General features: G+C 37.7%; 1 protein-coding gene across 2 annotated transcripts in view; it reads right to left on the minus strand.

Moving 5' to 3' along the window:
• OTOGL (otogelin like) overlaps positions 1-18,167 on the minus strand; it is a gene marked incomplete at its 5' end in the record, with an annotated part of 379,802 nt that overhangs the window by 101,941 nt on the left and 259,694 nt on the right. For both annotated transcript variants that reach the window (XM_082742761.1, XM_082742762.1), the window contains 4 exons: positions 3,539-3,645; positions 4,009-4,136; positions 9,704-9,909; positions 13,111-13,232. In XM_082742761.1, the coding sequence (XP_082598887.1) occupies positions 3,539-3,645; positions 4,009-4,136; positions 9,704-9,909; positions 13,111-13,232 (563 nt within the window). The remainder of the gene's footprint in view (positions 1-3,538; positions 3,646-4,008; positions 4,137-9,703; positions 9,910-13,110; positions 13,233-18,167) is intronic.

Raw genomic sequence — 18,167 nt, forward strand, 5'->3', positions numbered from 1 at the left:
TCTCAATTCCAACTCAGATGTCATCTCCTTTGTGGAGCTGTGGTCGGCGTTTCCTGACAAAGCCAGGAATTCTCTCCTCCACAGCCACAGTACACCACATTTAGAACATGTGACCTGTTTCTCCCCCATTAGAATGCGAGTTCCTAGGACAGGGTCCATGTCTAAGCTGTTTCTGTTTCTCCAAGATGTGGCACGATGCTCAGCTCAGAATTGCTGCTGAGCAAATGTGTCTTGAATTGAATTCAAAATACTATAATAATGTAAGCAGGAAATTAATCTGTGTTCAGCAGATTCACAATTCTGTTCTCCTGATACAGGAACTTAGTGGTGTCATCCTGTAATATCAGAAATGAAGGGACGCCTGGGTGGCTGAGCAGAGAGCCTGCTTCTCTCTCTGCCTGCTCTGCCTGCTGCTCTCCCTGCCTGTTCTCTCTTTCTGACAAATAAGTAAATAAGAAATGAAGAGAACTTCCTTTAGGGGAGAAGGGATGTAATGAAGACTAGTCCTGGGTGAAATATTGAGACACATAAAAGGCTAACTCTGGTAGCTTCTCACTTCTATTTAATAAAGGCCCACTCACTTGATTTATAACACAACATCTTTCTTTGGTATTGCGTGGCTGCTCTGCCCCCAAACCCAGCCTCTTCACCTCCAACACACCACTTAAGAAATCAGTGGATTTCTCTTTCTTCTGTCTTGTTGTTGGTGTATAGAAATGCAACTGATTCTGTACATTGATTTTATATCCTGCTACTTCACTGAATTCTTATGTGACTTTTAGGAGTTTGGGGGTGGAATCTTTTGGGTGTTCTTCATAAAGTATCATACCATCTGCTAAGAATGAGAATTTGACTTCTTCTTTGCTGATTTGGATGCTTTTTATTTCTTTTAGTTGTCTGATTGCTGAGGCTAGGACTTCCAGTGCTATGTGGAATAGCAGTGGTGACAGTGGACATCCCTGGTGTACCTGAGGGGAAAAGCTCTCAGTTTTTCCCCTATGAGAATGATACTCTCTGTGGGTCTTTCATAGATGGTTTTTATGATAAGGGGTCAATTCCATTTACAATTACATCCAAAACCATAAGATACCAAGAAATAAATATAACCAAAGAGGCAAAAAATCTATACTCAGAAAATTATAGAATACTCATGAAAGAAATTGAGGAAGAAACAAAGAAATGGAAAAACCTTCCATGCTCATGGATTGGAAGAAGAAATATTGTTAAAAAGTCTATGCTACCTAGAGCAATCTATACATTTAATGCAATCCCTATCAAAATACCATCAATTTTTTTTCTCAGAAATAGAACAAATAATCCTAAAATTTCTATGGAACCAGAAAAGATCCCAAATAGCCAGAACAATGTTGAAAAAGAAAAACAAATCAAGAGGCATCACAATGGTGGGCTTCAAGCTCTATTACAAAGCTGTCATCATCAAGACAGTATGGTACTGGCACAAAAACAGACACATAGATCAATGGAACAGAATAGAGAGCCCAGAAATATACCCTCAACTCTATGGTCAACTAATCTTCTACAAAGCAAGGAAGAATGTCCAATGGGAATAAGACAGTCTCTTCAACAAACGGTGCTGGGAAAATTGGACAGCCACATGCAGAACAATGAAACTGGACTATATCCTTACACCACACACAAAAATAGACTCAAAATGGATGAAAGACCTCAATGAGAGATAGGAGTCCATCAAAATCCTTGAGGAGCACAGGTAGCAACCTCTTCAACCTCAGCTGCAGCAACTTCCTCCTAGGCACATCACCAAAGGCAAGGGAAACAAGGGCAAAAATGAACTATTGGGATTTCATCAAGATCAAAGGCTTTTGCACAGCAAAGGAAACAGTCAAGAAAAGCAAAAGGCAACTGATAGAATGGGAGAAGATATTCACAAATGAAATATCAGATAAAGGGCTGGTATCCAAAATCTATAAAGAACTTACCAAACTCAACACCCAAAGAACAAATAATCCAATCAAGAAAAGGACAGAGGACATGAACAGACATTTCTGGAAAGGAGACAACCAAATGGCCAATAGACACATGAAGAAATATACTCAACATCACTTGGCATCAGGGAAATACAGATCAAAACCACAATGAGATACCACCTCACACAAGTCAGAATGGCTCAAATTAACAAGTCAGGAAATGACAGATGCAGGCATAGATGTGCAGAAAGGGGAACCCTCCTACACTGTTGGTGGGAATGCAAGCTGGTGCAGCCACTCTGGAAGACAGCATGGAGGTTCCTCATAAAGTTGAAAATAGAGTCACCCTACAACCCAACAATTTCACTACTGTGTTTTTACCCCAAAGTTACAAATGTAGTGATCCAAAGGGGCATGTGCATACCAATGTTTATAGCAGTAATGTCCACAATAGTCAAACTATGGAAAGAGCCTAGATATCCATTGACATTGACAAATGAATGGATAAAGAATATGTAGTATATATACATATATATGTGTGTGTGTGTGTGTGTGTGTATATATATATATATATATATATATATATATATGTATGTATATATAGGATAACTATGGATAACTATGCAGCCATCAAAAGAAATGAAATCTTGCCATTTATGCTCAGCAAAATAAACCAGTCAGAGAAAGACAATTATATGATCTGATATGAGGAATTTGAAAGGCAGGGTGAGGGGTTGTTGGGGGGTAGGGAGGGAAAAAATGAAACAAGATGGGATCAGGAGGGAGATAAACCATTAGAGACTCTTAATATCATGAAACAAACTGAGGATTGCTGGGGGATGGGAGGATAAGGATAGGGTGGTGGGTTATGGACACGGGGGAGGGTATGTGCTATGGTGAGTGCTGTGAAGTGTGTAAGCCTGATGATTCACAGACTTGTATCCCTGAGGCAAATAATATATTATAGTAGTTAGAGTTAGACTTGAAAGGCATATAAAAAACATATATCGGGCACCCATGGCTCAGTGGGTTAAGCCTCTGCCTTCAGCTCAGGTCATGATCTCAGGGTCCTGGGATTGAGTCCCACATTGGGCTCCCTGCTCGGCAGGGAGCCTGCTTCCTCCTCTCTCTCTCTCTCTGCTTGCCTCTCTGCCTACTTGTGATCTCTCTCTGTCAAATAAATAAATAAAATCTTTTTTTTTTTTAAAGAATTGTCTAAAAAATACATATATATCATAAATTCATTTCTTTTACTATTTTGATAACTATTTCAATATAGTTTTTTGTGTGTCTGATTTTGTGCATTTCAAAACATTATTTTGAAAGAATTTACTGACATCTCTAAACTCCCATAAGGCAACAGTGGAACAAACCATTTAAGAATTGCTGTGTTCTGCTCATGCTGCTTCTATAAACCATTTAGACTGTACTTCTTATTATCCAGCAAGCTTTTAACAGTTGTTAGTATGGTTTATGTTTTACATTTCCATTATACTTTGTGAACTGCTGAGAGGACTACGTTAGAGAAGTGGTGTTTGCTCTTCTTTTTGGACAAAGAGAATTCAATTACAAATACTAATTATTTCACTTACTTGCAAAGATCATTAACACAGCTGGCAATATACAGATACGGATCAATATACTCATGGCAGCTCAGAAATGGGAACTGCAACAAAATCTGACACTTGAAGAAGATGGCCTGTGTGGAAGAGGATGGCAGTCAGCAGAACATATTTAATGATACAAGTGTACTCTCATTTTTTCTACTGATCTATTGGCAGGGCATTCCCTTCTTACCAGGAAAGGGAAGGTGATTTATCCTTATTGGTTTTAACCACCATTTTTCTAACTACATATTTGCACAAAGAGTACTGCTCTCATGAAACTCATTACGTTCACAATGTCTGAACTATCTTCAAGTTATTCCTGTTGCAGTTACATTACCTGAATTTTACCGGGTTTAATTATGTCCTGTTTGTACAAAACTGATTAATATTCAATATGCAAATACAATGTATATGTATGATATCCAACAAGCCCAGGATTGCCACATCAAATTTACCTCAAATGCTGGCATTCCGCTGGAGCATGGATTTGGAAAGTCTGAAGGCATCGGTACACATTTGGTGTCATCAGGAATTTGCACCGACCAGCTATTTGCAAACATAGCAATGTCTTCTGTATAGTCCTCTATTTCACACACACATACACAAAATATATATGTGTGTATTAGCATCACTTTACACAAATACAGTTCATCAACATATACTTTTTGGCCAAAAAGTTAAATTCAATACCTTTATAAATACCAATGATTGTCAGTGATATCAGACTATACCATTACTTTAGTATAAAAATACTGCATTGAACAAAGTGTAAGTACCAAACAAAGGTTCATGTCATTGAAGGGAAAAAGCAAACATCACTGAAGCAACATAAAGAGGCACTGAAAGTGAATGGTACAACATACACACCAGTAAAGCTCTCATTAGCCTAAGCGTGTTGTAGAGAGGAGGAAATACACCTAAAACCAAGAAATGTTAAGTAAAAGTTTGGTATGAAATTTTTCTGACAGCCCTTTCATTATATTTAAGATTAGTCAGAACCTTGCTAAAATCAAGTTTCCATTTTTGAGGTATACCACAATAAAATATATATATATATATATATATATATATATATATATATTTGATCTCTGTCCGTCAAATAAATAAATAAAATCTTTAGTAGGCAGAGAGGCAGTCAGAGTGAGGAGGGAGCAGGCTCCCTGCTAAGCAGAGAGCCCGATGCGGGGCTCGATCCCAGGACCCTGGGATCATGACCTGAGCCGAAGGCAGAGGCTTTAACCCACTGAGCCACCCAGGCGCCCTAATAACTAAAATCTTTAAAAAAAAAAAAAGTTGAATCTAAAATCTCAGAGATGCAGCAGAACCAACAAGGCAACATCTCAAAGTTGCACGAAAGAGAACAGTGAAAGGTGAACTATAGGTTTCTCACCACTTAGATTTATGCAGTCTGCCACGGACAACAAGCTTCTGCACCACTAGAATAAGAATTCTCAAGCCAAACGTTTGACCATTCTGCATCTTCAGAATAGGAACATGCCTGCTGGTTAATAACAACTGCTGGGGAGAATGTGGGAGTTCATCTACAAGAATGCTTCACTCTCTTAGCGTAGGATTCCAAACTTTACTGTGGCCCGAAGACTTTCTCTGATCTGGTCCCTGCACTGCCCTGACTTCCCACCTCCTTTGCCCACCCCACTCCCATGCACCTCTCCCTCTCTTATCCCTGCTGAGTCTACTGGCCTTATACTGTTCTCCACTCTAGCCCATTCCCACCTTGCTCTTGCTTATGCTCCCCATTCTTCAAAATTCCCTCTAATCTTCCCTCTATTCTCTCAGCTAGGTGTCTGTATAATAGACCTCCTCAGAGCTGTCTTCTTGGTCACATGATCTGAACTACCACCAGATACTCCTCTATCGCTCTTAATCTCCTTTTCCAAATTCTTTTTTTCATAGCTGCTATTGCTTACCAACGTTATATGTTAATTTTTCTCTATTTCTTTTGTCTTCTTCTACATATAGGGCAATGGTTTGTCAAAGCTGCCCCTATTGCTTCTCCCTAGTTTAGTATCTGGCATGTAGTAGGGGTTCAAAATACATTTTTTTAAAGATTTTATTTATTTATCAGAGAGAGAGAGGGAGAGAGAGCGAGCACAGGCAGACAGAGAGGCAGGCAGAGGCAGAGGGAGAAGCAGGCTCCCTGCCGAGCAAGGAGCCCGATGTGGGACTCGATCCCAGGACGCTGGGATCATGACCTGAGCCGAAGGCAGCCGCTTAACCAACTGAGCCACCCAGGCGTCCCGGGGTTCAAAATACATTTGCCAAATAAGTGAATGAATAAATAAAGGGGGGGGTTGCAACACTTAAATAGATTATTAGAATCCTAAAGCTTTCCAGTTTATCCAGCTCACCTCATCGTCTCTGATATTGCTGGAAATGTTCCACTGAACAAAGCATCAGCCTGGCCCAATATACTCTTTTTTTAGAAGGTGTATTTATTTATTTGAGAAAGACAGAGAGAGAGAGAGGGAGCCCCTGTGGGGGAGGGGTGGCAAAGGAAGAGGGAGAGAGAATCTCCACCTTATTTCCCACTGATTACAGAGCTCCAGGCTGTGCTAGATCTCTGAGCTCATGACCTGAGCTGAAATTAAGAGTTGGATGCTTAATCAACTGAGCCACCCAGGTACCCCTAATATATATTTTTTTTAAAAAAAGGGGAAATCTGATGTTATTTTTTTAAAAAGAGGGAGCCCATGTTCATGCTCATGAGAGAGAGCTGGAAGGGGAGAGAGAGAGAATCCCAAGCAGCCTCCCTGTTGAGTGGGGAGCTGACATGGGGTTGGATCTCATAACCCAGAGATCATGACCTGAGCAGAAACCAAGAGTCAGATGCTCAACCAACTGAGACACCCAGGCGCCCCCAATGTTACTTTTAAGTAAATCTATAGTCACATTTCATTTCAAAACATCTTTTTTGAAGAGTCTGTAGGACCAAAAATACTACCTGAAGGCCCACTGATTTCAATATCTATGCACAAATTTTAATGTAACTAAACAACCTGGACAGCCCCTTAGAGTTCACTTTAATTCCAGTTTATAGCTACATATTTATCTATTTTTATGACATCATAATAATAAAAGTCCCAAAAGCTGGCTATAATGAGACTTTAAATCTATATCGATTGGTTGTCTGGAAGACTGCAAAACTAAATTTAAAATGTTTCACATAGGGGCGCCTGGGTGGCTCAGTGGGTTGAAGCCTCTGCTTTCGGCTCAGGTCGTGATCCCGGGGTCCTGGGATCGGGCCCCGCGGTGGGCTCTCTGCTCAGCGGGGAGCCTGCTTCCTCCTCTCTCTCTGCCTGCCTCTCTGCCTACTTGTGATCTCTGTCAAATAAATAAATAAAATCTTAAAAAAAAATGTTTCACATAATATATGCTACAAGTAAAGTGATTTCTTGTGCATACTGGAATGCTTTCTAAGAGTGAAAATGAGGCATTATTAATTACTATGTTGGGAAAAACAAGAGTAAGCCAGGGCATCTATTTTGATGTGTAGCTAGCTATAAACATGAATTATGGAACCAGAAGCTCATTGAGACAATCAATTAAAATATTTCTATATCCACGGAAATTCTGAAAAGCCTCATTTCTTTGTGAAGTCATCCCTGAAGAATAGAAATGCAGGGAGAAATACAATTTTAATCACTGTTAAGAAACTGTGCGTTCAATGGCTTTCAATCAAACTACCTCAGTGCCTCTGAAGTTTTATCTAATCAGCAAAGAACAGGCTGAGTTTCAAAAAACCGCTAGGTAATACGGCTAAAGCTAAAGGTAATACGGCTCAACTGTAGACATGTTCTTGCATTATTAGAATAGGAGAAAATTGGAGGGCAAGTTCCAGTCACATCCTTACAAGTTATTGTTTTTTTTTTTTTTATTATTATTACTCTGCTTCACACTGTGCACCAAATTAAACTATGAAAAATCTGAACTCTCTCTTCAGGCTCTTCCTACCAACTTTCCAGGGTCCTTCTTGCCTTCTGCCAATTCAATCGTAATTCAGTCCACTCGCTGCCTGCCGGTCCTCTGCCACCCAGAATCTGCTAACACTCTTCCGCATGCCGCCCAGGCATCTCACCATTTTATGTTCCAGATTATCAAAGCCTGTCTGACCCTCAGCTCAAATCCTTACCTGAGTCCCTCTTCCTCTAGCAAGAGCAGATGCTTTGTTCTAGCCTCACCTCTGTACCATATTCCCCAGACAACCCGGGAGGAAGTTGCCCGCAACAGTCTTTTCTAACTCTAACACGGAGAACTGAATTGAGTATTATTTTCTTCATGAAGCTTTGACACCAAAGAAAAAGAAATCAATAACAACCATCTGATTGATCTGCCTGAGTCCAAAACCCTACTTCCTAATAGAGTCTCAAGACTCCAAGTTTATGAATTCTGTCATTCTCAATATCCAAATGAAAACACTAGTTCATGATGATCTCAATACTGTACATCCATGTGGTGCTCACAGACTTTTGAACACTTTCACTTACGTTTTCTCATTTGATGCTCAAAGGTTAGGAAGCTCCCAGGGTCTTTACTATTATCTTCATTTTACATAGGAGAAAAATCGACAGCTTGGAACCCTGTTCTGTACTCTCAGTGCTAGTAAACTAATCCTGACGATGCATTATCCATCTTGTGTAAAATGTTTGCATTTTAACAAGAACCTCTTAAAACAATGTCTTTAACCAAATGTTTTCCTATTAGCTCCATTCTAGGCTACTTGAGAACATCTGGAGATGATTATAAATTAGCTAAAACGTATTCAGTATTCATTATGTGCCAGACACTGGATTACATATTGTACATGGATTATCTCAGTTAATCCTTGCAACTCCATGCTATTATTGTCATTAAACTAAGAAAGTTTAATATGTGGCAAAGAAGGATTTGAACCCCACAATCTGACTCCAGAACCCACCCTCTAAGTAGGACTTTCACTGTCTCTAAAAACACATGGGGTGACACTTCTCTGTGAATTGTATACTATAAAACATACATATGACATAGCATTTTTACAGGTTAAGTCAGTTTCTCACACATTCATCTAAGCATGGGATTGGAAGTCAGTAAGGTCTGTAATCCAACCCTGATAATACCATTTACAAGCTGTGCTGGGTTGGGTACATCCCCTTGAGTTCTCATTGTACAATTAAGAAAATGCCAGCCACCTTACAGGATGATGTAAGTGTTGGGAATAATATAGCTACATGTTCATATTAACTGTTACTATAAATAGTATCAAGGTATATTGTTATTATTACTGACAGCACTATGAACTCAGAATAATTATATCTCTATTTTACAGCTGAAAATAACTGAACATCAGAGAGATTAAATGAGTTCCCTCAAGTTACACAACATGTAAGCGTTGGAGGAAGATTCACAGTCTAGAGTGCTGATATTAAGAATAGTATTCTTTATCGGACCTTGAAATGTGGACCTAACTTGTAACTGTGTCCTGTGATTCTTATTCTGTTTCCATTCCACACTAGTATCTAAATTGAAAGAGAACCCATTTTTAATGGCACACTGAGATTAGTTTCATGACTTAGTATAAGTAGATAAATGATGGTATGTACATCATTATATATGATAAAAAAAAAAAAAACCTTTCCAAGTTTTCACTCAGCTTTTATAAGTTCTGTTCACATTATTATCTTTACAAAATCATTATTTGGCAGTCAATGAATTCATTCCTATGAAGACTAGATGCAAAATATCTTTTGTCCAAAGGTAGATAAGTTTGTTTCAAATGGGTTTGAATCACTAAAAGATAAGCCCAGACAAGGGAGGAGTCTGTTTTGTTCACTGATGTATCCCCAAGCTCCTACAACAGACACAAAGTCAATGTTCATTTAATATTTGTTACATGAGTAAGACTTGTATCTTAATTTAGTAAATGTAAACTAGCTTATGGTTTTTGAAAATGACACAAACATATTGCTTTTTTCTTTTTTTTTTTTTCACAAACATGTTTCTATTCAGTCTTCACTTAAAATCACTGTAGCAGGCAAGTGCTAGCTTCTAATTTTACCCAACCTGGGATAAGTTGCATTCTTCTGGATACAAATAGCTTGATCAGTGAGTGAAGAGGACCACAGAAGTACCACACATTTCTTCCACTGCACTTACCTTGTTGAATGATAAAATCATCAGATTGAATGTCATTGTAGTTTCCACATAAACCACATGATTTCCCTTTATGCTCCTGAGACAGTTTGAGGTAAATTCCAGATATTCCATCCCAAGCCAATGAAAAACCAAAGGTTGTTTTCACCAAAATGTAGTCAGCTAGTTTCTCAATGAAAACCTGCCCAACAGTCTGAGGCAACGTTAAACTTGAAAAATAGAATAAAGGCAATTTAAGAGTTATGATGACGAATTCATTACACATGATAAATTTCTTTCTTCAAGTGACTGAGAAGTAAATAAAATATCATTATTATTCAAAATTACTGAATGAACTATGCAGCTAGATTTCCCAAGCAGCCATTACAGAGGAAATCTCAACATTTTGGAAAAATTCAATATCGAAATAAAAAGACAACCAAAATTGGTACCTGTTTTCCCCACTGGTAAAGATTTTCTGCATATAATTGGATGTTTTATTCAACTGACAAAAAATACATTGCTGCTAAATATCAATAATTTTATAAAACTGGAAGATAACCTTGTCTATTTAGAATAATGAGAGCTTAAATGTATTTATTTTTATCTAGAGAGTACAAGATAATCTAAAAATGCTGGACAATTTTGAAGTAAGGAGAAACAATGGTGCAAATAGGTAAAAACACTGAGTTCAGACTTTGTCTAATTTTGTTTTAAACTTGCCTGTAAGGAAATAGGAGCTTCTATCTCCAAAATGTCACCATGGCAGAAGTCATTGTTTTCCAAAAGAAAAACATCTGGGCATGATTAATTAGAATTTATATTTTTAATGCTTCAAAGTACATTATTAGGAACATAAAATACTTTGTTCTACAGTATTACATAGGGGTAAAAGTCAAATTTTTTAATTGGATGTAATTAAGCCTATTTAAACAACAGTAACATTGAATATTTAAATTCCTGTTCCAATGTCCAGTTCTTCCACTTTTCACAAAGAAAAAAGTGGGAAAAATGAGAGACTTGAAGAAAACTAAGCAACTGGACATTTTAAAAGTAAATCACCTAAAATGCTTTTGAAAAGTCACTGATCTCCTTCCATCCATGAAAATTACAGAAAAGAGTAGGCACTAAGAATTAAGAAAATGGAAGGAAAAAATCATTTTTATTAAAATAGCCATGCCAAGTGAAACTTAAAAACTATGAGTGAGGAGGGAGGTTAGTTAGTATGTTCATACCTTAAACACTTCAAATTAGTGAGTTCCTTTCAGAAAGAGTATGCTCCATGGAATAAAAATTACAAAATCAAACTTACTCATTAACAAAATGGTAATTCCCAAAGAAACAATTCAAAATATCTGCAACTACTTGTATAGAGCTGGTTGCAAATCACTTTTTTATGCAGAATTAGTTGTAAGAATAAAAAAATAACTAAACTTTACCCTGAAGGACAAATATGACTGTAGCTATTACCGTAACTTCTTCTTATTAAAAATTATAAGCATGAGAAATTCCTATTAAATTCACAGTAAAAGTCTATATGAGTAATGTCATTTAAATTTGCAAGTTTATAAAAGCTATGCTTGAAAAAAGTAAATCACATTTTATAAAGATATTTCTTTGCTACAGAATGTTAAGTGTATGGAGATACAGTTGTTCTGCTGTGGATATTTTTTGTTTTGGTCATTTATCATTTGATTCTTTCACAGCAAATTTGATGAAATACACAATTTTTGAAACTAGAAGATGCCTAACTATGATTATCCAGCTGTGTATAACATAAAAAGATGCTAGTAGAGATGGGGGATAATAGTAAAAATTACATTATCTACCAGAAATTTAAGAAAAGCTCCATGTAACCTAGTCAGGAAACATTCACAATGCAAACTAAAATGAATGTACAAATTAATGCTGAAAATTATTTATGGATTCATATGTACCAAAACCCTTCATTTCACAGGCGAAAGAACCAAAGTCTAGAGAGGTAAGATGCAATTTGCAGAGACTTGCACTTTTGATTTGATTTGATTTTGGCAAATATTTCTCTAACACCTGCTTTGAATTAGGCCCTAGGCCAGGTGCAGTATTAGTATAAGCAACTTAGCTGAATAGTAAGAAAACCATCCTTCTTCCATCATACAAATCATACAAATGGAATCTCTCATACAAATGGAAATCCTCGAAGAAATATTTTCTATGAGATTTAACAAAGAGTTAGTATTCCTGAAAATCTACTTGAAAGGTATTTTTTTTTGAAGTGTATTTTTGTTTTATAAGACATAATAATTTTTTTTAAAGAGCTCATTCTGTTACCCCAAATCCCATATAAGGAATTCTAAATTACTATTTAAATTCAGCTCCAAAAAATACATACGCAGTTGCATTATTATCCCATTCAAAAGGCACAGGTTTCTTTTCTAAGAAAATGAGAAGTACAGAACCCAAATGATCAAGAAAATAAGCCTGAGAGAGGTGAGAGACTGTTTGGGGTCCCCTGACCGTGACAAAGCCTAGGTCAGTGCTTGGCTGCCTGGTGCTTCATCCAAAACCCTTCCTGCTATCGCCTGCTGCCTCTTGAGGAGTCCAAACTGAGAAAAAAGTACACAGGTTTGTAAGACTGGCAAGAATCCCTAGGGTTCATATGAATTTTAAATGACAGACAGAATTGTCCTATCCCACATTTTACTTTTTCTGGCATAGCTCAGCCAAGAAATCTTAAAATTGACTAATTCTATATTTATTTAGATTAGAAGGTGGATTATTCCACAGTATTCCAACCTTACATATGGAAAACCTTTCTTCAAACTAATAAACACCCCCTTCCCCCAAACTCTCAGGCCTTATTCTTGGTAGCTAGGAAGGCAAAACTGGGCCTTTCTCTGATCTATTCAAGAAAGCCAGTTATTTATTGGCTCTGAATCTTGGTCAGAATACTAGCGGAAAGTCTCAAGTGACACCCAAGCCTCATTCGTACACATTTGGAAAAGACTTCCACAGGTTTAGTTATACTTTAAGTAACTGCAAAGGAAGAAAGGAAGGGGGGGGGAGGGGAGAAGGGAGAGAGGAAGTGGGGAGGGAGGAAGAAAGAGGGGGGAAAGGGAAGATGCAAGAAAGAGAGAAAGAAAGAAGAGAAGATTTAAGAAAGAAGGCAAGTATAATTGAAGAGCTGAACTATGAAGATTTCTCCTGAATCTCTTTTATAATCGCATCTGTACCTGTGCAAACCTAAGTGTATCCTACACAAACATTAGGGAGGTAAAACTGGTTAGGTTCTGGTCACCTGACTGGCCTCAGAGCTTGCTGAATTTTAATGTCTGTATGATATAACTTTAAGGTTATTGGTTGACAGAAATCCTTTCTTCTACTCCCCATAATTCAATTTCAAACATGACATGTTCGGTGTTATTTTCATTATATCATTGATCATATCTTACCTGATTCCATCCTTTTTTATTTCATGCCCATAAATACGAATTTCCTCTTGGTCTGAAAAGAACAAGCTGATTGACCGGTAACAGGAATACACTGAACCATAGCACTTAGGGCTATTATGAACCTTGAAGGGGCGAAAAAATAGAAAGTGTTGGAACCAATAAGATATGTAGGCCTTCATTTGAGTTCCCAGAGTCACAATGTCTGTTTACAGTTCTACAGCACTGTTAGACTAATGCCACTTTACAAAATTACAAACATTTAGGATTTTCAAGAGGAAAAAAGAAGATTTATCAAAGAAATTGGACAACAAAATCAACTTTTTAGAGTACAAGATAATTCAACATTTTTTAAAAGATTTTACTTATTTATTTGACAGAGATCACAAGTAGGCAGAGAGACAGGCAGGCAGAGAGAGAGGAGGAAGCAGGCTTCCCGCTGAGCAGAAAGTCTGATGTGGGGCTCCATGCCAGGACCCTGGAACCAGGACCTGAGCCGATGGCAGAGGCTTTAACCCACTGAGCCACCCAGGCACCCCTCAGCATATTTTTTAAATGAGCTGAATCTTTACATTTTGAGTCTCAACATTCTTTTTTTCTCTTTCAAGGTTTTATTTAAATTCAAGTTCGTTCACATACAGTATAGTATTGGTTTCAGAGGTAGAATTTATCGATTCATCAGTTGCATACAACACCCGATGCTCATGACTTCAAGTGCCCTCCTTAATGTCCATTACCCAATTACCCCACCCCCACCCACCTCCCCTCCAACAACCCTCAGTTTGTTCCCTATAGTTAAGAGTCTCTTATGGTTTGCCTCCTTCTCTATCTTAATCTTATTCTATTTTTCTTTCCCTTCTTCTATGTTCATCTGTTTTGTTTCTTAAATTCCACATATGAGTGAAATCATATGGTATATGTCTTTCTCTGACTGACTTATTATTTTAAAGACACCTGGTATGCACTAGAAAAAAACTAATTCTGACAGGAAGACAGTCGAGCACCACAAAGAAACACATTTGTAGTTTTCATGTCCATGTCACGTTAGAGACTCATGAAATGGAGCTCTATACAATGCAATACCTAGAGGTCGCAAAAGTGACTAACAACCTCACTAAAAATAAAATTGCTCTAAAAATAAAAGAATATTTTAGGAAAGACAAAGTTTACTTCTCAAAATTTGATGGGAAATTTAGTTGAGGGAAAGAAAGAGAAAAGGAAGGGAAGGGAAGGAAGAAGAAAGGAAGGAAGAAGGGAGGGAGGAAGAGAGAAAGAGAATAAAGAAAACAAGGAGAGGGGCACCTGGGTGGCTCAGTGGTTTGGGCTGCTGCCTTTGGCTCGGGTCATGATCTCAGGGTCCTGGGATCGAGCCCCACATCGGGCTCCCTGCTCCGCAGGAAGCCTGCTTCCCTCTCTCTCTCTCTCTGCCTGCCTCTCTGCCTACTTGTGATCTCCGTCTTTCAAATAAATAAATAAAATCTTAAAAAAAAAAACAAAAAACAAGGAGAGAAGAAAGGAGAAGAATGAAAGATTACCTTACTCTATTCCAAAGTTAATTTCAAGGGTTCAAAAAGTAAAGTATAAATATCTGACCACAGTGAGAAGAAATTTATGGAGCTAAAGAGTTTGAAGAAAAAAAATTAGTGATTAGAGTATAAAAGTGTCACAAACAGGGACGCCTGGGTGGCTCAGTTGGTTGGACGACTGCCTTCGGCTCAGGTCATGATCCTGGAGTCCCGGGATCGAGTCCCGCATCGGGCTCCCAGCTCCGTGGGGAGTCTGCTTCCCTCTCTGACCTTCTCCTCATTCATGCTCTCTCTCACTGTCTCTCTCTCAAGTAAATAAATAAAATCTTTAAAAAAAAAAAAGTGTCACAAACAAAAAAAGGGGGATAATTGTATAGATAATAACTCTATACAAATGTACAAAGAGGAGAAACAAAATCATAATAAACTACTGGGCTCAGGTCTAAATAATATTTATATGAATTCATATATACATACATATATGTGTAATATGTAAATCACAATAATAAACCACATATCATTTAACCTGAGATGACAATACAACTCTGTAAAGAGGAGGGAAGGAGAGTGTGTGTGTGTATGTGTGTGTGTGTGTGTGTTAGGGGCAGGAAGGGTGACATAACAAAGATGATTCCATTTTCTGTAGTAGGAAATGACTAAGGCTTAACTTGAAAGATAAATAAATAATAACATATTTGGGCATGTAATGTAAAAGCCAGAAGAAATAGCTTAAGGAGTTGAAGCAATTGCCTTTGGGAGACAGATTTTAGCTAAGGTTGGGAGTGAAAGCAAGCAGGGGCTACATTTTTGCTTCACATGCCTTAGATAAGTTTTTAAAACTATGTACAGGTATTATTTTCATAAAAGTAAAATTAAATTGAAAAAGAAAATGATCAGGAATAGAAAAGGATATATACAGAAAGATGTTGATCAATGTATGTATTAAAAGACTGAAAAGGGGTGCCTGGGTGGCTCAGTGGGTTAAAGCCTCTGCCTTCGGACCCTGATTCCAGGGTCCTGGGATTGAGCCCTGCATTGGGCTTTCTGCTTAGCAGGGTGCCTACTTCCTCCCCCTTCTCTCTCTGCCTGCCTCTCTGCCTACTTGTGATCTCTCTCTCTCTCTTTCAAATAAATAAATAAAATCTTTAAAAAAAAAGACTGAAAATATATTTTAAATTCTAAATTTCCAAAACAGGGCTTAAGTAAAGATTTTGAATATTCCATAAATTGGAACAAAAATAGCTAATAAAATTTTGGTTTTTCAAGAATATTTGACATGGAAGAAAGTTCCTAACATAATTACCAGGTGAAAATCTCAGACAGAAAATTATACATAGTCAGATTTCAAGATTATAAATGTGTTTAAAATTCAGAGAAAAAAGAGTAGAAGAAAATATGTGAAGCCATTAGCAGTGCTAACTCTATTTTTAAATTTTTATTTAAATTCTAGTTAGTTAACATACATGGTAGTATTGGTTTTAGGAGTAGAATTTAGTGATTCTTCACTTACATACAACACTCAGTGCTCATCAACCCTCTAGCCATCAACCCTCTAGACCATCCCCCACCCTCCTCTAACAATCCTCTGTCTGTTCTCTAACCTTAAGAGTCTATTATGATTTGCGTCCTTCGCTCTCTTTTTCCCCCTCCCACATGTTCATCTGTTTGTTTCTCAAATTCCACATAGGAGTGGAATCATGTGGTATCTGGCTTTCTCTAACTGACTGACTTTGCTTAGCATATTACTCTTTATCTTCACCCATGTCATTGCAAATGGCAAGATTTCATTCTTTCCAATGGCTGAGTGATATCCTGGAAAATATATGGAGGGTCCCCAAAAAGTTAAAAATAGAACTATCCTATGACCCAGTAATTGCACTATTAGGTATTTACCCAAAGAATACAAAAATAAAAATTCGAAGGGATACATGCAGCCTGATGTTTATAGCATTTATTATCTACATGAGCCAAAGGATGGAGAGAGCCCAAATGGCCATAGGCTGCAGTCTATATTGCAGTAGTTCAAACACTATTTTTATAGACTTCGCTGAAATTTTTAAATTTTCTATAAGAAAAGTGAACTATTTCAAGAAGTTAAAAGACACACGAGAATTTTCTTGTAAAAGATTAGACTAACTTTTGAGTAAAACCACTTACATGTCATCTTATAACTTGTAGCTTGTTAAGAGGTTTAAATTTATCAAAGGTGAGAACAGGGACACCTGGAAAGCTCAGTCTGTTAAGTATCTGCCTTAGGCACAGGTCATGATCTCAGGGTCCTGGGATCAAGCCCCACATTGGCACCCTGCTTAGCAGGGGGTCTACTTTTCCCTTCTCTCTGCCCCCTCCCCAACTTGTGTTCTCTCTCTCTCAAATAAATAAATAAAATTGAAAGAAAGAAAGAAAGAAAGAAAGAAAGAAAGAAAGAAAGAAAGAAAGAAAGAAAAAGGTGGATGAACTATTTCCATAATCAGGGGAAAGATGACATTTAAAATGAATGGATTTGTTGCCTAGAAAGAAAATTCCACCAGCTAAAACAGAGCCAAGTAGAAACAAAATTAGCTCTGGGAGCACAGTTCAGCATTGTGTGCTATTATCAAAGGATAGATTATCTAGTTGACACTTTATTCTTCAGAAGGGTGAGACCCTGGACAAGAACATTTCAATGAGGGAGTCAGAAGGTGTTTGAGTGATAAACCCAGTGAGAGAATGGAGGAGAAACAGACAATAAGTGGCTGAAAACAGGAGCCCTGTAAATACTGAAGATGCTTGCCACTGACTTCCCTATCTAAAGACACAGAGGATTTTTTTATCTTTATGCCTCATAAGTTAACTTTCAGTAGACCTCATTTCCTTTCTGGGTCACAAGGCTCTTGTTGCTCTTAAAAAACTTCAAAGCCTACTTTTTAAAATTTGTACCACCTAGGAGAGGAAAATCTAGGCAACTTCAATTTAAGTTAGAAGGGAAAAAGAAAACAGAAGTTTGAACAAATGATGCCTATGGAGAGTTCTAGCTTTTGAACAGGATAGCACAGCTATCTCATGACTCTGCTTGGAGACAGCTAGAAAGTCAGGGCAAGAGAGTGAGACAGGGAAAGAGTCCTGACTTTTTTACTTCAACTAGAGCCACTCTGCAGCTTGCATTCTGAGCAGTCTCTTAGGAATTCTTCCAAATCAAGAGTTCAGCTAAACACTATCTCTCTGCACTCAATTATACAGTATGAACCAACCTAGTAAGTGCCTGCCTCTATGTCCTTGGGCCTTGCTTCTGTACTCCATTTCCTGAATGCCAGCCTCTGATCACACTAAGGGGTGCCTTCAAAAAATAATTAATCCGGGGGAATATCACAATGGTAGCATCAGAAAAGAAATCTGTATGAGCAATTTGGTTAGCATCCAAACCCACGCCCTCTTCAAAATGTTTGAATACAATCTGAATAATGGGGATATGAACCAGAAGTGATATTATGACATTGTAATATAGACATTTTGCCTTACCTATAACTCTCTCCCATACAGATCCAAACCCTTCTT

This window comes from Mustela nivalis (genome assembly GCF_964662115.1).
Source record: "Mustela nivalis genome assembly, chromosome: 7".
Taxonomy (NCBI): domain Eukaryota; kingdom Metazoa; phylum Chordata; class Mammalia; order Carnivora; family Mustelidae; genus Mustela; species Mustela nivalis.